This window comes from Cydia pomonella, chromosome 19 (genome assembly GCF_033807575.1).
Source record: "Cydia pomonella isolate Wapato2018A chromosome 19, ilCydPomo1, whole genome shotgun sequence".
Classification (NCBI taxonomy): domain Eukaryota; kingdom Metazoa; phylum Arthropoda; class Insecta; order Lepidoptera; family Tortricidae; genus Cydia; species Cydia pomonella.
The window spans coordinates 8,043,230-8,064,712 of record NC_084721.1 but is presented as its reverse complement, the minus strand read 5'-3'; the positions used below and the strand labels follow the sequence as shown (position 1 = coordinate 8,064,712).

Here is a 21,483-nt window from a genome sequence, read left to right as displayed (position 1 = left end):
GTTTATGTAAATAGATGAAGTTGGGAAGTTTCAATAATATGATGCATGAGCGTTTACTCACGTTGATCAGTAGGATTAGGATGAACTTTATATATTCAATAACACGATGTTTTATTGCGAGTTTTTTTACTTCATTTGGTAGCAAAATTTGTTTAACCCTCCTGCTTTTAAAGCTTCGCAACTCTCAAGATTTAACTATTTTGGCCACGCGCTTGACTCGCAGTTCAATTTTGGAATAATTCGATTGCTCGTGTATCAATATTAGAAATATTAGATTAAGGGGTTAAACAATAAATTTGCATCCTTGTAAAACAAATAACTATTATGGACTTACGATACATGACGCCTCAAGTAAATAACCGCGCGGGGCCCCTAAACATAATAGTAATTTCCAATTTATTTTGTATTACAAAAGTAATATAGCATAACAGTTACCTATAAACTAAAGCACTGTACTATTTAATTTTGGTATAATAGTTTTACACATAGGTTGACATTCAACGGTGGTGTTATTAAAGCAAAGCCATTCATAAATAACACAGTAAACAAACTTCACATTAAAAAAATAGGTGCTTAGGTACCTATTCAGGGCGGGGCGTATCGTCTTTATAACTAAAATTCCTTATTTACAATGGGCGGTACGAGTTCATTATTTTGGATACGTATATGTAGCTATGTGTAGGTATATGTGAACAATGTTTTTTCTTTTTTGTTCATTAGCATTCATTACGTATCATAAGTATCTTAACTCGATAGATTGAAGTGGATCTTTGAACTAAAGACAATTGGGGTGTAGTAGGTAGTCAAGATTATTATAATTAGAGATGAGGGCCTCATCTCTAATTATAATAATCATCATGAGGCACCGTACCGTAGTACAGTCAGTCAGCTGCAAAGAAAATGTACCACCCCCGCATAATAAGTTTGTATGCACGGCAGGCTGTTCTCTGCAGCTGACCGTACCTACCTTAAAATGTAAGGATGCCTGCCTACCTAATCTTCCCATAAATAAACGATAAATGAAACCTAGGTACACTCTTCTGGACTAGATGCCAATTCGTAGATATTTTTTGCGATTAAAAAAGGTGAAGATATTATACATGACATATTATAAATACTTATTATCAACGTACTTATTGTGTTGAGCGCAACGCAATTTATTTGATTACCTACATCGTTACATAATAGGTACACGTGGAGCCCATATTCTACTCGTGGATGATGGTGTTCACAATTCACATTCCACTTTATCGGCCATAATATAACTCAAATGATACCTACAAATGTTTAAATTTAGACCAAGATGAGTCTGCAGCGATTTAGATAGCCCAGACTGTGCATGTGTTAAAACTTCTATGAAATTATGACATATAAATAACACTTGCACAGTCTATGCTATCAAAATTGTTGCAGAATTATCTTGGTTTAACTCTGACATAATATAATTAATTTTATTCATTTAACGATTATAAAGTGTCATTAAGTATAATTTTATGGTCAGATTAATATTTTTTTCTAATCTATCTGAAAATATTTTTAAAAACCTTAAATTTCTACAGTTCAATTTACTTAAATTTAACGCGTGAATATTACCTACTTGAAAGTCTTTATAAATATATTTTACCTATCTGCAGTCATAAATATGATTATGATGATTGCGTATAACTATAAACTCCAAGAGCCTTACAAATCTAAATTTTATTCATATGACCTATAGGTACTTTTCGAAAAAAATGGTTGTGAGCTGTGACTGTGACATATGGAAACAGGCGAACAGACAGACGAACGCACAAAGGGGCATTACTTTATAACGGAGATAACGTCCATTTATAAATTTACTTTAAAATATTGGACGCATTAATACAATGATATGATGTAGGTATTTAATGCATGAATACGCATTCATTTAATTGAGATTGATGGATGTTATTCGAGTATCTGAGATTAATGTCTTAATGAGGAATTTCCCCCGATAACCATAACCAAACATACCTATTAAGACACAATAGAGTTTTTGGTCCTGGACATGAATGCGGGTTGCCAATGATAATCTAAAACTTAACATACATATACAATTAAACATACATATACATACAACATATACTGTCCAGTTATACTGGATGGGTTTTAAAATAATAAGACTTTTTATGATCTAATTGGAAAAAAAGCGGCCAAGTGCGAGTCGCACTCGCCCATGAAGGGTTCCGTACCATTTATAACGTATTAAAAAAAAACTACTTATCAGATCTCGTTCAAACCAATTTTCGGTGGAAGTTTGCATGGTTATGTATATCATATATTTTTTTTAGTTTTATCATTCTGTTATTTTAGAAGTTACAGGGGGGGGGGGGGGACACATTTTACCACTTTGGAAGTGTCTCTCGCGCAAACTATTCAGTTTAGAAAAAAATGATATTAGAAACCTCAATATCATTTTTGAGGACCTATCCATAGATACCCCACACGTATGGGTTTGATGAAAAAAGTTTTTTTTGAGTTTCAGTTCTAAGTATGGGAAACCCCCAAAATTTATTGGTTTTTTTTGCGTGCAAAGATTAATGCGATTCATAGAATACATCTACTTTCCAAGTTCGAACAGTATAGCTCTTATAGTTTCGGAAAAAAGTGGCTGTGACATAAACGGAGAGACAGACGGACATGACGAATCTATAAGGGTTCCGTTTTTTGCCATTTGGCTACGGAACCCTAAAAAGGTATCGAAAATGGAGTTCAATAGAAATTAAAAAAGTGTAAACAAACCAATTTGTGTTTATTACATGCTTCGTAATCCCTCAATTTCAATCTCAATCACCTTTATGCATCCTACACTTTATTTTTATTTTTTTAGAAACACGTCTGTTAGTTACTAGTACCTATTTTAGTAAAACAAAACAACTTGTTTATATGGGCGCCGCCAGGATTACTTTCAGGGTGGTGCATAATAGATGGAATAGAATGCAGTAATATTTTTTTGTGTTATATAGTTGCGAGTTACGCTATCAAAATCACTGCAGACTTATATTGGTCCAACTAAAACAAACGTAATTTTTTTATATATATTCTCATCTGCCAGGGGGGTGCAATTGCACCCCCTTGCACCCCGCTGCCGGCGCCCTTGCTTGTTTACTTTTTGTCATTTCTACTGAATGGCATTTTACAAATTAGATATTTATAGTATATTATTTCTGATTTCATATTAATCATTATCTTTAATTTCCTCTAACAAAGACATTAAGTAGGTACAATACATTATCTGTAAATCACAGTTTTATTACGTCTGCCATTATCTTTTCATTATCACTTTGCCTTCTATTTACAATAGATGTATTCATAACAGTCGAACTATCTACTATTTGTCTGATAGTGACCATTGACTATTTTCTCTATGTAAGATAGCTCAGTGGCATTTACGTTGCTCAAATTGAGGGAGTGTTTCGGTGTGTCCTGGACGCGGGCCATCGCTTGACGAAGAATCTTCTGCAGTGGACTCTGAGTTTGCACCAGCACGGCGTAGCACAGCACTTGTCTGCCTTGTTCATTGTATACGCGCCAACGCAAATAGCCCCGTTGATTCTGGAAATCATAGGGATTTCTTAGGGTTAAAATTATTTTGGCCAGTCACAGAAAATATTTCTGTCATTTAAATATGCCGTTACTCCATAAATAATAAAAGTGGTGCTTGTGATGCTAGTCAGACGTCACCGCAGGCATTATAATACATATGTGTTTTCATTATTCATGCTTTGAACGTGGGTAGTTGTTGTTCTAAAAAGTGTGCAGAAAATGATACGTTATGCTCTAGAGCACTGTACTTTCTAAGGATTTGTTGTACAATTTCCATTCTTATAATTAACTCCCCCATTCCATAAATAACGACATTTTTAGCTAAACTGTTAATTGAAAGTAATACCCTCAAGAAATACTACTGAAGTATGCGTCTTTATGCATGCTTACTTTCCTGGTATTCGAAATGAAAAGTAGAGTGTTTAACTCGGGTGAAAGGCACCATTTGAATCTCGGACTATTGGCCAAACTACCTCGACAGAAATGGATGCCTTCCATCTCTTGGTTAACATCTACAAACAAAATTGGTAACAAACACCTCATGGCATAAGTCAATATTTTTTTAAACTCATGCTTTGAAAGTGGATCATTGTTGTTCTATGAAGTGTGCAGAGCGTTTCTGCTCTAGAGCATTTTACATTCCAAGTACGTGCCTTTCATTCCTTGGTTCATAATTTACTATGCAAGCCAAGAAAGATCGCGCGAGAGGCAGACATTTAAAATTGGCAGCAGTGTAAGTACTGTTGAATTCAAGCAAGTTTTAAGTAAGTAAGTACCTACGCCAGGAGGGCTAAGATGGTCAGCTCTTTATCATTTGTCACCATGCCTGTCACGTTCTAACAAGTATGTAAGCGCGAAAGTGGCGGGCATAGTGATAAGTGATAAAAATGGAACCATGCTGCCACTGCTGGCTATATTAAACGCACTTATGTGACATGTGATATGTCATAATTTATGTTTATGCCTGAGTAATTAACTGTGGCTTAATTGTTTTTTTACACCTAAGTGTCAGAGTTATCTAACACGTATTATTATACTTAATTATGCTCTAAAACTATGAATTTAAGTTTAGAACTACCAGGAAAACAACCACAGCTCCGAACATCGTAGCTCGTAGCCCTCAATTTAATTTAAATTTAGTATCCATTGTTCTAAATGGAAATAGATTTTTTGCATATAAGAATAAAAACATGCCAATGGCATTGATGCATAAGTAATTAATTTTTTTGCGTGTCTACTACGGTCCCATACGGAGCCATTCTTCGTCCACTCCGTCATTGTTGTATTCCGTATTCTCTTTCTGTATTTACTTAATTAAATAGATGTGATAAACAAATTTGATATTTTTAAGAAAAAAGGCAACTGAGTACAGAAGCTAGTGGAACTCAATTAATTTTTAACTAGCAGAAACGTCTGCGAACGATGCTATTAAGCTTAGAATACATTTAAAAGTGGAAAAATTACTGTCTTGGGTGCGATTTGAACTCACGGCCTCTGGATCAATACTCCAGCGCTCTGCCATCTGAGCCACCAAGACCTCATCCCTAAGCAGCAAATTTTTCCACCATAAGGGTCTAGGGGACTCTAGCGACATTTACCGTAAGAACGTTACACTTCTTGGACGGCTACTGGAGTTCCAAGTCATATTGGAAATTCACCAGTAACGATGTGCTACCCATACTAAATTAATTTCAGAGGCCGTGAGTTCAAGTCTCACCCAAGACAGTAATTTTTCCACTTTTAAATTTATTCTAGTGAAACTCATTAGCGTCCCTGTTTGTTTCAAAATCCCACTTGTTTCAAACGCCGAACAATATCGCTAGCAAAGTTTAATCATTCTGCTGAAATGATCTTATACTCTTTAATTCATTGAGGGATTCAAAGAATTATTCCTGTAAGTACTATAGTTACCAGAGCCATATTGGTGGGCACAGTCATAACGCTGGTAAAAGAAGTAACCGCGTTGGTTCTTACTGGACAGTGCACAGTTTGACAGGGCTCTGAAAAATAAAGAAATATAAAAAAGAAACGAATAGGCACAATGTTATAAAACTGCCCAAGTGCGTCTCGGGCCACGCATAATGCAGGGTTCCGTACCTTAATACGACATAAAAAGCCATACTAGCAAAAAACGTATCTTCCCGACACTTACGACATTTTAATAAGAGAAATTTTGTGAAAACTCAATTAGGTCAACAGATCAAGTTCAAAATATTTTTTTATGAAAAAAAAAATATTTTCTTGAATTTTTCATTTTCTTTATATTTAATTTTAATCTTTGAACTTAGTGTCGGCTCAAAAATATACCTGTTCCACATTTCACTTCAATAATTGCCATAGAACCTTAATATTGTTTCTGAGATATTACGGACATGACGAAACTATTAAAGGGTTTTGTGAGCGTCAGGATGGCGAATAATGCAAGATTTCATAGGTCCACGCGCCAACCCAACGTCAGGTCGGCGGGTGGACCTTAGTTTGAGCATAGCTCGTTATAGGGATAAGTAAACTGATTTCTATTAAAGGTTTATAGAGGTACACTAAAGGTAGAATATAACTACATACTTGTAGTGCGGTATAATCCAAGATTTCATAGGCCCACCCGCCATCCGGTTTTTTTGTTAAATATCTCGTTTTAGGGAGAGGTACACTTGATTCTATTAAAGGTACACTGAGGTACACCGAAGGTACTATATGTTTATAAATATTTCGTTTGTTGAGGCCTAAGGTCCACCCGCCATCCTGACGCTCACTCCGTTTTTGCCATTTTGACCACAGAACCTTAATATGTGAAAACCTATGTTGTAATGTACCTGGAGTAACATTTGTTTTTAAGTTTATTAAGTTGATATTGATCACCACATCCTGGTCGAGTTGCGTTGATGAGAAGCCTGAAACAAGTTTTTTTAAACTAATTTGACTATATCGACCGTTTATAGGAAGCAAAGTATAGGTACTTATTTTTATCATTCCTAGGAGTACCTAAAGATACTTACTATTACAATCTGGCACCTTATTACATTGTAATAAGATTCAAAATTTATATAAATGTGTATTTGACGGAGCCTGTCCTTATACTAACCCGCATAAAACTTCACGTTGACAGGAACATTCTCGCCCAGGGTGACTACGCAGGGCAGCCTCATGCCGCACCCGTCTATGTTAACTTCATCCAATTCGTACTCTGATCCTGGACAAAGATGAAAACAATAGCAAAACTTATCCCTATGTATCAAAGAGTATTTATTGTCAAAGAAAACTTTGTAGCGACGTAAATTTACTGATATGTGTTCAATTTGTTATATATCAATAAGTGGCGCCAGTAAATTTACATCGCTACAAAGTTGTCTTTGACAATACACCTCTATTTCAAATTCTCTTTGCTATGTATTTAGTTTAAGGGCTAACTTTTTTTAATACGTCAGTGGCAAACAAGCATACGGCCCGCCTCATCAGGCTTACCATCGTAAGCATTCTCTGTAACCTATGGACGCCTGCAACTCCAGAGGAGTTACATGCACGTTGCCGTCCCTAACACTCCGGTCCCTCGTTGAGCTCTGGCAACCTTACTCACCGGCAGGAACACAACGCTATGAGTAGGGCAGCCCAACCAACTGGGAGTTAGGGTGCCTTTCGACCAGAGAAGTGCTATGCACAGCACAGCACATCTCTGCTGGTCGAAAGGCACCCTTAAACTACGTGTATACAGGGCACGGGTTAAACTGTAGGTACTGTATAAACGGTTAACTCCGAATCAGTTGGCTAACCCTGGAACGTACAAGTGGCCCTCATATAGTAAGTTAACCATTCTAAGTTTGCACTGACTTGTCACTCTTGTCAGTGACAATCACTGCATGTATGAATATGTAAGGATACATATACCATGGAGCGCTACACTTGATGTTGATGTAGCACTTGGCATAAAAACTTAGCATCATGGTCCGACAGTAAATCTAAGTATACATATATGTATGTTGCGCTTTCTGCTGATTTACCTCAGTTGCGAGGTGAGAGACTAGGGGCGTATAACCTAATAACCGCAATTACCTGATGGATAGATATTAATCTGACGACCGGTTTGGCCTAGTGGGTAGTGACCCTGCCTACGAAGCTGATAGTCCCGGGTTCAAATCCTGGTAAGGACATTTATTTGTGTGATGAGCATGAATATCTGTTCCTGAGTCATGGGTGTTTTCTATGTATTTAAGTATTTATAAATATTTATATATTATATATATCGTTGTCTAATTAAGTATCATCAACACAAGCCTTATTGAGCTTACTGTGGGACTTAGTCAATTTGTGTAATAATGTCCTATAATATAATATTTATTTAATAGTACAGGAGACGTGTGAAAATTTGTATGGGGTGGGTCATACTAATTCCCACAAAAACGGGGATTGTTTTTTTTAGTCCTTTGTGGGTATCTTTTTGACATACTAAAAATCTAAAAAAATACACCAATGCAAAATGCGTTTTTTTGACCGCCAAAACTTTTAACTTTGAACATTTTCGTATAGTATTAAAAATCGTGCGTAGTGTCAAATCACAGGAAATTACATGGTGTTACTACTTCCAGAAGGCCTAGTTTAAGAGTCCTTATTCCTACAGACGAGCGTATTTTGTAAAATGCTTCCTTTTTCATTCAAGATTACGACGTAACTATTAGTATTTATTCAAAAACTGATAACGTACTTAAATAATCGTTTCCTAAACTAGGGGCTCCAACAGTTCAAATTTTCATTTTTTCTTTTAAACCTCTTTTTTAATGAGGTTTTTTGGGAGTCTTTTCCAAATTTTGCAGTGAGATGTGGCGTTTCGGTTCTCAATTTTGCTATAAACAAGAATCATTTGGTACATGAATGACTACAATTTGATTCAACATATCTCGTACGAGGGGCTGGAATGATTAACAATCGAAGATTCATTTGAAAAAACTGATAAAATACCTTCCGAGTTTTCTTCATTTTTTTGGCGAAAACAGGGTTTTATTATATTTTATTTCCGCAAATTGTACGCATATTTTGCTTTAAAAATAATATTATAGCAAACTGTAACTTTATGTTAACCTATTAAAAAAAAATCGTAACTATGGGACCTACATTGCCGTAAATTTATATTTTTTTTAAACACGTATAAATCACGCAGCAGCGACGCCCCGCTCTCAGTCCGCGCGGAGCGCGCTTAGAGGACGGACCTGTGCTCGATTGTCAGGCATTCGTTGCGATCGTAATCAGCTACGGAGTTCCGAGAAGTGCTATATACTGCGATTAGAAAATCTTAATAAAAGTTCATTTTATACAGTATGCCTAACAGACTCTCTTATTGATGGATTTTCAGTGTTACTTTTTTTTTAATACTAAGTCGGTGGCAAACAAGCATACGGCCCGCATATGTACGCCTGCAACTCCAGAGGAGTTACATGCGCGTTGCCGACCCTAACCCCCTCCCACCCCTCGTTGAGCTCTGGCAACCTTACTCACCGGCAGGAACACAACACTATGAGTAAGGTCTAGTGTTATTTGGCTGCGATTTTCTGAAAAACGCATTTTCACTTGAAATTACGTTAGGGTTTGCATTATTATTTTTGACCCGGATGAAGTCCAAGTTCTCATGATGGAGTCAGGAGTAGGTCACCAGAACTCCTAATCTACTAATTATAATCCCATCGTGTTTGGGCTCAAAAGATTTGCCCTGACGAACACCATCGATCTAGATGAGGTCCAGGGTCTCATGATGGAGTCAGGAGTTGGTCACTAGAACTCCTAATCTATTCATTATAATTCTATCGTGTTTGGGCTCAACAGAGTTGCCCTGATGAGCACCTTCAATCTAGATGAGGTCCAGGGTCTCATGATGGAGTCAGGAGCTGGTCACCAGAACTCCTAATCTACTCATCATAACTCCATCGTGTTTGGGCTCAATAGATTTGCCCTGATGAACACCATCGATCTAGATGAGGCCCAGGGTCTCATGATGGAGTCAGGAGTTGGTCACCAGAACTCCTAAACTACTCATCATAACCTCATCGTGTTCGGGCTCAATAGATTTGCCCTGACGAGCATCATCAATCTAGATAAAGTCCAGGGTCTCATGATGGAGTCAGGAGTTGGTCACTAGAACTCCTAATCTACTCATTATAATTCCAACGTGTTTGGGCTCAAAAGATTTGCCCTGATGAGCACCATCGATCTAGATGAGGTCCAGGGTCTCATGATGGAGTCAGGAGCTGGTTACCAGAACTCCTAATCTACTCATCATAACTCCATCGTGTTTGGGCTCAATAGATTTGCCCTGATGAACACCATCGATCTAGATGAGGCCCAGGGTCTCATGATGGAGTCAGGAGTTGGTCACCAGAACTCCTAATCTACTCATCATAACCTCATCGTGTTCGGGCTCAATAGATTTGCCCTGACGAGCATCATCAATCTAGATAAAGTCCAGGGTCTCATGATGGAGTCAGGAGTTGGTCACTAGAACTCCTAATCTACTCATTATAATTCCAACGTGTTTGGGCTCAAAAGATTTGCCCTGATGAGCACCATCGATCTAGATGAGGTCCAGGGTCTCATAATGGAGTCAGGAGTTGGTCACCAGAACTCCTAATCTACTCATCATAACTCCATCGTGTTTGGGTTCAATAGATTTGCCCTGATGAACACCATCGATCTAGATGAGGTCCAGGGTCTCATGATGGAGTCAGGAGTTGGTCACCAGAACTCCTAAACTACTCATCATAACCTCATCGTGTTTGGGCTCAATAGATTTGCCCTGACGAGCATCATCAATCTAGATAAAGTCCAGGGTCTCATGATGGAGTCAGGAGTTGGTCACTAGAACTCCTAATCTACTCATTATAATTCCAACGTGTTTGGGCTCAAAAGATTTGCCCTGACGAGCACCATCGATCTAGATGAGGTCCAGGGTCTCATGATGGAGTCAGGAGTTGGTCACCAGAACTCCTAAACTACTCATCATAACCTCATCGTGTTTGGGCTCAATAGATTTGCCCTGTCGAGCATCATTAATCTAGATAAAGTCCAGGGTCTCATGATGGAGTCAGGAGTTGGTCACTAGAACTCCTAATCTACTCATTATAATTCCAACGTGTTTGGGCTCAAAAGATTTGCCCTGACGAGCACCATCGATCTAGATGAGGTCCAGGGTCTCATGATGGACTCAGTAGTTGGTCACCAGAACTCCTAATCTATTCATCATAATGGTAATTTGATGGTGCTTGTCGGAGTAAATCTATTGAGCCCAAACACGATGGAGTTATGATAAATAGATTACGAGTTCTGGTGACCAACTCCTGACTCCATCATGAGACCCTGGACTTCATCTAGATCGATGGTACTCGTCAGGGCAAATCTTTTGAGCCCAAACACGATGGAATTATAATGAGTAGATTAGGAGTTCTGGTGACCAACTCCTGACTCCATCATGAGACCCTGGACTTCATTTAGATCGATGGTACTCGTCAGGGCAAATCTATTGAGCTCGAATACGATGGAATTATAATGAGTAGATTAGGAGTTCTAGTGACCTACTCCTGACTCCATCATGAGACCCTGGACTTCATCTAGATTGATGGTGCTCATCAGGGTAAATCTATTGAGCCCAAACTCGATGGAGTTATGATGAGTAGATTAGGAGTTCTGGGGAGTTCTGGTGACCAACTCCTGACTCCGTCATGAGACCCTGGACCTCATCTAGATCGATGGTGTTCGTCAGGGCAAATCTTTTGAGCCCAAGCACGATGGAATTATAATGAGTAGATTAGGAGTTCTGGTGACCAACTCCTGACTCCATCATAAGAACCTGGATGGACTTCATTCGGGTCAAAAATAATAATACAAACCCTAACGTGATTTCAAATAACACTGAAACTCTATAGCACTAATGTGCGCAAACGATTGGCATCTTGACTACGCAGCATGGGTGCGTAGCCACCATGCCAATCGATACGACAACGAAACACTATCTGTCTCTCTCTCGTACTAATATGCACAAATGATTGGCATCTTGGCTGAGCAGCATGGGTGCGTAGCCAACATGCCAAACGTTTACGATACGACAAGGAAACACTATCTGTCTCTCTATCACACTAATATGCGCAATCGATTGGCTTCTTGGCTAGGTATCATGGGTGCGTAGCCAACATGCCAATCGTTTACGATACGACAACGAAACACTACTCTCTCTCTATCGCACTAATATACGCAAACGATTGGTATTTTGGCTAGGCACTAAGCAAGTGTGTGGCCAACATGCCAATCGTTTACGATACGACAACGAAACACTATCTGTCTCTCTATCGCACTAATATACTTTATTTATACCTGCAGTCATTTAGTAACTTCTTCATTTTCCATTGGTGTGAAAGAGACAGAATAAAGAGCAAGGGTTATAGTACACTCTGTAGTCTGTACACTTAGTAGTAGTGTACATAAAAAAAAAACTACTGTGCATATACAATAAAATAAAGAGTGCCTATATGATATCATATGACACTAAAATTAATGTTGCTTGAAATTATATTGAAAACTATCAAGATTATTCTAGTCTGCATTGAAACGCGCGTCGCGTTGCCGGCGCTCGCGTACCGAGCGCCAACGCCATCTATCGAGCGTTATTTCGTGAAATCGGAGAACGCTCCAAGGATTAAGGGCTCTTAAGGCCACCTTGGTTGAAAGGTCAGATGGCAGTCGCTTTCGTAAAAAATAGTGCCTACGCCAAATCTTGGGATCAGTTGTCAAGCGGACCCCAGGCTCCCATGCCGTGGCAGAATGCATGAAGACATGGAGAAAAAAGCCTTAATTTTTTGAAAATATAAAGAAATTATAAATAGGTGGAAGAAAAAAATGCAGTAGGTATTCAAAATCATTACCTATTTTAGATAAGTGGATTGTATTTCGTAACACAAATGAAATATACATTTCTATAAATATAATATCAAAATACAAATGAAATATAAAAATCTAAATCTAGTAATCTTCGGTTTCTTCTAAATCAGTTTCTTTTTTACACTATTGGTGCAATCGCTACCAGAACAGTTAAAACATAGTATATTTAATAAAAACTCTAGTGCAGGGCTCAATTGGCATGTTATGGGCTGGAGTTGGTTTTCTACTTTTTTTCCAACTCTGCTCTACGTGATTAGTAATATTGGTGTCCATAGTTTTCCAATAAAGACATTGTAAATGTACGTGGAGAAGATGATGGACAGCAGCATCTTCTGTAGGTGGCAATCTTGCAATATTAAATTCTGCTTTGGCCGTAGTGGGCGTAGTGATTTTTTTCAAGTAGAGGTTATAACGCAATAGATTCAAAGTCTCTGTCTTTGGATTTCCACCGTATAATGATACCAACGCCTTGGTTCCAATATCTATGAGTCCCGCTCTGTTTGCATTTTCTGATCCAAATAGAGTAGCGCAAATGCTAAAATCTTCCCATTTACAAAAATGACGATATGCTGCTGATTTACTTTTAGCAAATAAGGAGCTTGTGGTATCGCATCCAGTTAAATCATGTGAAAAGAGAATTATTTTGCATCCGTTTACAACAAGTGCACATTGCATCGATTTAATATCACGTTTTTATCACTGGACAAAGATAACTGCAAAGAAATATCTCGTGTATTATGATAAATCAAAAGTACAAGAATGTCGGTGTCATCACCATCAGCAACCACTGTTACATGCTTTTCTTCCGCCAAGGTCAGTGCTGTTTTTACAAGAACAGTGTCAGTATCGTCTCTAACATGAATCACGGAATGACCATTTGCTTCCAAGTGTGTGCCAAGCATGGTTATAAAGCACTGTTTGTTTTGACTATTACATAGAAAGAAAAGGTCCTTTGCTAATAAGAAGTGGGGAGCTTACATTAAAATTCACTGCTACTGATGATTGTTTTGTGCATATCTGATGCTCTACATCCTTTGTACTGGAGGTGGTATAACTATCAAACACAACTGTCACAACTTTATCTTTATATTGCTTGGCAATATGATACAGTTCTAACACATCCCCAAATGTTCCAGTTCTTGGCCATGGTAACTTGTGTAGCAATGCACCTCCATCAAGAACATAAGATGTTTCATCAGGTGAATCGTCATTTATAGTTCCTATGCTATCTAAAGTTCAAGCCAATGTAGATTTGTCACATTTTCTCATTAACTGAGTTTCTGTATCAAATAGAGACGGAGGCAGCACACATAATTCATAATTGAAATTATCTTTTAAATTTTGAAGGATCAGGATTAACAGATATAGGGACCGTGCGCGTTGGAGGGTCTGCCATCTTGTGGCCTGAATCGGAACAATAAACATGTACATTTACACGTCACGTGTTTTCTTGTGCATAGTAGGTTCTGCCATCTTTTGGCTACATCTGAACAATAAACGTCACATTTACGCCTCGCGCCAAAAATCTGACGGCTCCTGTGCTGCCTCCTATAGTTCATATGCACGCTCCCTATAGATACCAGCATTTTCTGAGTGAGTAATCCTAAATCAATATGCTTAATAGCTCCGTGAATAACAAGACCTTTTTTTTAAATCTTCATTGTGACAGCCTGATCCTTTTTACCCATTGATGAAAGCTTTTTCAGTCAGTTTGGATGGAATATCGAGTCCAATAGACTTAGTTTCATCTGCTGTTACTTTGTGTTGGCTATCGACTAACCCAGTGGAAATATTGTGTAGCTCTACACAGTGTGAATCAAATGGACTTCCAAAAATTTAAGTAATGTTATAAATCCTTGGCATCTCTAGATTTTCTAGCATCAGATATTTCAATACGTTCTATAGTAATTTTTTCCCTCCATTCGAGTACAGTACTTACGACCTTACTGCGCTCTGCAACGACCTCTATGGTAAATTCGTTTTTTTTTTATGTTTCCTTTGAGGTGCGTTCAATAACCTTTTATATTAATACGCAACCTATTTTCTATATTAGCTATATTAATATAGTTAAAGATATTTAATAATGAAACGTGCTTTTCTTTTATAAAACGAATATTAATGTGTAAAATTAATAGTTATCAATAAATATAAAGATATTTCCTACATTGAAAAATTATTCCGGTTTTATGTCACTATTTTATTTTTTATTTTATTATTTTACAAAATCAATGCCATAACGTTTTTTAGCGTGTAATTTCCTGTAATTTGATACCACGCACGATTTTTAATATTTATTTTAATTTTTCAAAGTTAAAAGTTTTGGCGGTCAAAAAAACGTATTTTACATAGGTATATTTTTTTAGATTTTTAGTATGTCAAAAAGATACACAAAAAGACCTAAAAAAATCAAACCCCGTCTTTGTGGGAATTATTATGACCCCAAAGGCTATATCTCCTCTACTATAAACTGTTAGCAAAATTACTCATGTAGGTAGTAAAATAAAACAGATGTATTTATGCGGCGCTCCACAACTCGTGCCGCTTTTATAAGGACATGGACTAGTATTGAGTTGAGTTGACAATAATTGTCGTTATTCAATTATATTAATAACTCAAGATATGTTATAGGCGTTTTAAAATTGAAGCCCGTACCTTCTGACAAGTTGCATTTAGTCACACCCCTCGCTTGCCCGAGGAATGTGTACGTGCTAACGAGCTCCCACTCACCAAAAGAGAAAGAGACATGCTTATGTTTAATAATGAATATGACAAAAATGAATGGACTGCGAAAATTCATCAAAAATAACAGATTTCTTGGTAGGTATAGAAATAAATATGGATGTATTTTTAGGGTTCCGTACCCAAAGGGTCAAACTATTACTGAGACTCCGCTGTCCGTCTGTCCGTCCGTCCGCCCGTCCGTGTGTCACCAGGCTGTATCTCATGAACCGTGATAGTTAGCCAGTTGAAATTTCTACAGATTATGTATTTCTGTTGCCGCTATAACAACAAATACTAAAAACAGAATAAAATAAACATTTAAGGGGGCTCCTATGCAAAATGTGATTTTTAGATAATGGTACGGAACCCTTCATGCGCGAGTCTGACTCGCACTTGGCCGATTTATTGTGCTCCTTATATATGAGCATAACCCATCTATAGTTAGGTATATAATATCATTGTCTTTATTCAAATCAATACGACTTGTCTAACCTTAGGTAGATGACTGTCTAATTATGACTCCTATAAATTGAAGTTCACAGAAATCATTAATAGTCGTCCAGTGAAGTGAATAATCATAAATAAATCATTATTTAAATATGTAGGAGTACCTATGATTTACAACATAGTTTTATGCAGTTATCTCCAAGATTAATTATTAACGGTGTTTTAGATAGTAAGTTAGTACCTATTCTAATTGTAGCGCCAATCTTAAATAGGTAATTGGCTGAAACGAAGCTAGGACAGTTCTGAAGGCCATTTCAAACAGGCAACTAGAGTTAGACAAAGATAAGTCAACGATTTGGATAGCACACGCAGTGCAAGTGTTAGTTTAATTTAAACGCCAAACTTCTATGAAATTATGACGTATAAATAACACTTGCACTGCGTATGCTAACAAAATCATTGCAGACTATCTAGCTCTATTTAAACGCGGTATCGCGACTTTTTACATCAGTGGTATGTCGTAATTTGATTATTATTTCGCGTCGTTTGCTATTCTTTCTTAACCGACTTCAAGATTTCAAAAGGAGGAGGTTATCAATTAGGTGGGTATGTTTTTTTTTCTTTTTTTTTATGTTTGTTACTTCATAACTCCGTCATTTCTGAACTGATTGTGAAAATCATTTTTTTGTTTGAATCTATATATACCTATACAGATTGGTCCCGTTTTTGCCAAAACTCGAAAATGAGGAATCGAGAGAACTCTTCAAATGTGAAAGGCATACATATATTGATTTTTTGTATTTTCTTTAACAAATCAAGCATTTACATTAAAAAAAGTGACATTTGATGAAGTGGAACTGCTGATGATGATCAGAATGGAACTCTTCAACGACGCATAGTACACGTTTGGCGATTTGTCCTCTTCGCTGTGTTTGTTAGGCAAATTAGATTATCAAGACAAATTTTTGTCAAGTTCGAGTTCTGAAGATGGGTTCCATGAGGAATCGAGGGAACTCCTCAAATAATAAAGGCATATATATATATATAGTGATCTTAGAATATTCATGAACAAATCAAGTATTTACATTTGTAGAAGTGACATTTGATGAAGTGGAACTGCTGATGATGAACAGAACGGAACTCTTCAAAGATGCATAGTTCACGTTTGGCAATTTGTTCTCTTTGCATGTTTGTCAAGCAGTTAGGTTTTCAAGGCATATTTTTATATTTATATCCTATTTTTTAGTTTTTTTAATAATTATCTGGTGCTTTATTTCATGCATGGCATATTTGCATAATTTATTTTAAATACAGTCGAATACCCTATTGCGGGTATCTTACCAGTCAAGTCAACCATAGGGCAAATCTAAAATGTGTCAAGGTGGGTGCAGTGACAAAAAAAAACATGTTACCTCCTTTTCTACATAATTAGGCGTAGCGTAGGACGCTGTCTTTTAAATTTCATTGTATGAAAGCCAAAATTGAAGTCGGTTTTTTTTTCTTAAAAATTTTAAGCTTAGGTATATATAATCGGCACGGCATATTCCGCAAATGTGTGTTATAACTGTTTGGGAGAAAAATATTGGAAATATTCTTGAATTATATTATTTAGGGACATTATCTCTGCTGAAAAACCCGTACTTTCTGATTTTGAGCAGACAGGCAATTGACATACCATCAATTTCTTTTTAATGGCGCTACAACTCTTATAGGTTTAGGTAGACATATTAGTAGTAGTAGTATTAATGTGTACCTAGATCCTGATGCACTTTTGTTATCGTTTACAAAACGTTTAGCCGTCTTAAGATTATCTAAGCTGAATCTAAAGGATTAAGATATATGTTTATGTTCTATAAGTCGTATATCAAGTCAAATAAAAAAAGGTAACCCAGGCGGCCTATACTAAGTATATTTATTACACACAGTAAGATAATCTAGGTTTCGTACTTGTAAAAGATACATCGAAATATGGGATGGATCTCTAGCGCTACAGCCCTAAACTTACACTCTTCTGTTTAATAAAAAATCGGGTAAGTACCTATGTTTTAGTCGGACATGCTTTGCTACCTAATATTCTATTTATCTCGTATCCATATGTAACATTATTAAATAGCAAGTAGGTAATAACTCTTTCAACTTTTCATCGCTTAACTACCGAACCGATTTTGATGAGATTCGGCAAATAGAAACTTATTTTTAGAAATCTACCTACTCCTTAGAGCAGGGTGCAGAGCCAAGATGCCATTTACGCACCGTAGCAAACGAAACGCAACTGTTTCTGTCGCAATAATATGAAAGTATCTATTAACGATTGGAATCTTGGGTAAGCACCCGGCCAGGGAGGGGAAATGACACAGACAAATATCCAAGCGGGCGGATCCACGAACACGCGGACACAGCTAGTAGATAAGTAGAACAATAAACTTCAATCACAGCCGCAATCTTAATCTTTTATAATAAACCAGAAGTCAATAACGAACGGAGATACTATTCAATAATTTATTGTATTGTTTATGAGTAATTCCGATAATTCCGAGTCAGAGTCACTACCGTATATTGAGTAGTTCCAAAAAACACCCATATATTCATCGTAGCAGAGTCCTTTTACGGAATTACGAGCTTCGCAACTGATTCGGTATTATTCAAATAGGTACAGCGAGCTGCAAGTGCATAGTGCATTGCATACCCACTTCGTCGGCTAAAGTCGCAAACCTCGTAACTACTACGTAGTAGTCACGAGGTTTGCGAAATTAGCCAACAACTTTATGAATGGAATCCATTCTCTAAATGAGTATATATCTACATACTATTAATTATCCACGTTTGCACCTGGAAAATGGGTATGTACCTACTATGTCTGTTTCCAGCTGGGTAAATCCTGGGTCTATATATACACCTCGCTAATTATGTAGGTAGTACTAGTTTCTGATGATTCACATTACTATCTCATTGCCTTGATTTACAGATTACGGGAAAATTTGCTTCAGCGCGCTTCAGTACTGGATAATTATATTATCTGTACTAAATATAATAGTAATGTTACATATATTCAACTAATTAATACATTATAATATAAACTGAAATAGTGTAGAGATTTTTCACAACTACTACAGCATAATATTTGTAAAATTACATGTAACTGAGTGAAGCGCTAGTGGCCTGTGGCGGTGAAGAGCGTACGATTTGCAATCCGGAGATCGCGGGTTCAAATCCCGGCTCGTACCAATGAGTTTTTCGGAACTTATGTACGAAATATCATTTGATACTCACCAGTCGCTTTTTGGTGAAGGAAAACATCGTGAGGCAACCGGACTAATCCCAATAAGGCCTGGTTTACCAGATGGCAGTCGCTTTCGTAAAAACTAGTGCCTACGCCAATTCTTCGGATTAGTTGCCAAGCGGACCCCAGGCTCCCATGAGCCGTGACAACGCAAGGATTTATGATGACATGTAACTATGAATTACTTACATCGTCGTCTTCTAAGTATTAAGTAAGTATTCTCTATTTACATGAAACGCTGCATGAAATCATTAAATTTACCTACGTACTTATTATACACCGTGTTTTTATTGAATTACGTTAACTCCGTGGTTTCGGTAAGTACGTTTAAGGAAACTAAATGGCATAGTTAATTTTCAAAAAATATTTTTTTTTTTACTATTTTTATTTTTATAAAAAGTAACTAAATGTTGCATATACCGTTGTTGTAACACGGGCATTACATTTAACTCAACCAAACAATTGAAAACTGTGATATATCAATGTCATTTCTAACATCGATCGTCCGAGATAGTACGTACGTTTAGTAGCAAATGTATGAACTCGCACTAAACACTAATCAATAAGTAAACAGGCCCTAAGGCAAGTGTACACGCTCGTAAGGGCCTTATAATATAAAAAATTATGATTGATTATCTCCGAAATGGAGTTAGTAAGATTATCGGTATCTTTGAGAAAGTTACTTAATTTAAGCTCAGGAATGCACCCTCGAAATTAACGCAAATAAAAAAAAACACGGTGTATAAATAAATATTATAGGACATTATTACACAAATTGACTAAGTCCCACAGTAAGCTCAATAAGGCTTGTGTTGAGGGTACTTATAACTTATAATATATAAATATTTATAAATACTTAATTAAGTACATAGAAAACACCCATGACTCAGGAACAAATATCCATGCTCATCACACGAGTAAATTCCCTTACCAGGATTTGATCCCGGGTTCAATCATCGGCTTCATAGGCAGGGCCACTACCCACTAGGCCAGACCGGTCGTCAAACCTATGTATGTTTACCTTTGATTAATATTATTAAATTTTTAATCATTGTTCAATTCAAAATTCGAATTTTTTTTTTTGTGATTTTTGTTTCCACTTCAGAAAAGTTACAACGTATTTACAAACTTTTATTTATTTAACTCGCAATGCTCGTGTACTGGTGTATGAGGTGTATTGGACCTGAACCTGGTAGTAAAACTAGTAAATTACCCTCGTACAGGTAAAACAGCTATTTCTTGGAGGTATCGAAATATATACCTGAATTGTATCTCTATTTGCTTGTATTGATTGCTTGAAATAATTTTAATTTGAGGGTAGTGGGTAATATCAACTTCTAGAATAGGTTTCCGGTTATAAGCACAGTTGAAAAGGTACGGAACCAATGCCTCAGGCTTAGAGTTGTGCCGTTTTAGAGAATATTCTCCGTTTTGTATGAGAAACGTTCACGTTCTACAATATTTCCCAGAGTAAACGGAGAACTTTCTCGAGATTGGCACTTTACATAGACTTCAGCACTTAGAGCAGTTAAAAGAACTTACCACAATCCTCAAATACCACCGCCGCTGAAACCGTTCCTGTCGCCAGCACTATAAGGTTGAACAGCAGCATTTTTTTTATGGTAACAAAATATACTCGCGCGTGACAACAAATGCTTTCGAAACTGAAATTATATCAACAGGCGCACGCCAACGTAGGTATGTATAAGTATAGGCGCGTACAATATTATCACCTCCTGATAACGCCAATTCAGCCACTGTAAATCTGATGCATTGGGCGACGTTGATTAATAATTACAAGCCAAAATTAATATTAATTTGCGCCATGACTCATGTGAAAAATGTAAAATTACAGATAAAGGAAATGACGTTTCTCCCATGCATGGAAATATGTGATGAAACTCACGTATGTGTATGTAATAGTATGTACAGTCAGATGCAGACAGAGGTGACCCCCCTTGCATACAGTCAGTCTATGCAGGGGGTCACCTCTCTCTGCAGCTGACTGTATATAACCGTCTCCTATTCAAAATCCCACTTTCGATTTCCTGGAGTTTTTATAACGATTCTATTTTTATATCTGCAGCCAACATCGACTACAATCCCATTAAAAGTCTCCAAGGCTTAATAGACTTCGCACAGGGCATGGTCGATCTGGCGGTTTCTGAAGCTACATATTAATTCCTATCTGTTGCCACCGGTCTCATCTTCGTACCAGATGATGCAAATTTCACTTTTTTTTGTGCCTTATGCATTTTATAGATCATAGTCTCCGCCAGTACTATTAATTGTATCGTTCCAGCACACTGAAATTGGTTCTTTATCTCGCTCGCACTCTACAGATAATGATTATGTGACCGCATATGTTATAGTTATGTCATATACACAAAAGTTGACTGGAAGAGATCACTCTTTAGCTATAAAACTGCATGTTGTCTGCCTCTATCTACAATCAATTGTTTTCCCGACCTTGTATCCTTTAGATAAAGTGTGTCAAGCTATTTCCTTCAGTAGAAAAAAGCGGCAAATTTATAAAATGTAGCGCGAGAAAATTTAAATTT

At 37.1% G+C, this 21,483-nt stretch overlaps 1 protein-coding gene and 1 non-coding gene across 2 annotated transcripts; both read right to left on the bottom strand.

Moving 5' to 3' along the window:
- Window positions 1-2,783: 2,783 nt before the first annotated feature.
- LOC133528101 (uncharacterized) lies at window positions 2,784-20,837 on the bottom strand. The gene is made up of 5 exons (XM_061865323.1): window positions 20,465-20,837; window positions 6,647-6,754; window positions 6,378-6,455; window positions 5,476-5,564; window positions 2,784-3,573 (listed from the first exon to the last, which is right to left on the bottom strand). Exons 1-5 carry the CDS (start codon window positions 20,532-20,534, stop codon window positions 3,343-3,345), a joined length of 576 nt encoding a protein of 191 aa, XP_061721307.1. The 5' UTR covers window positions 20,535-20,837; the 3' UTR covers window positions 2,784-3,342.
- On the bottom strand, window positions 5,029-5,101 carry Trnan-auu (transfer RNA asparagine (anticodon AUU)). Its single transcript has one exon. It is a non-coding gene; the product is annotated as a tRNA-Asn (tRNA).
- Window positions 20,838-21,483: the final 646 nt, after the last annotated feature.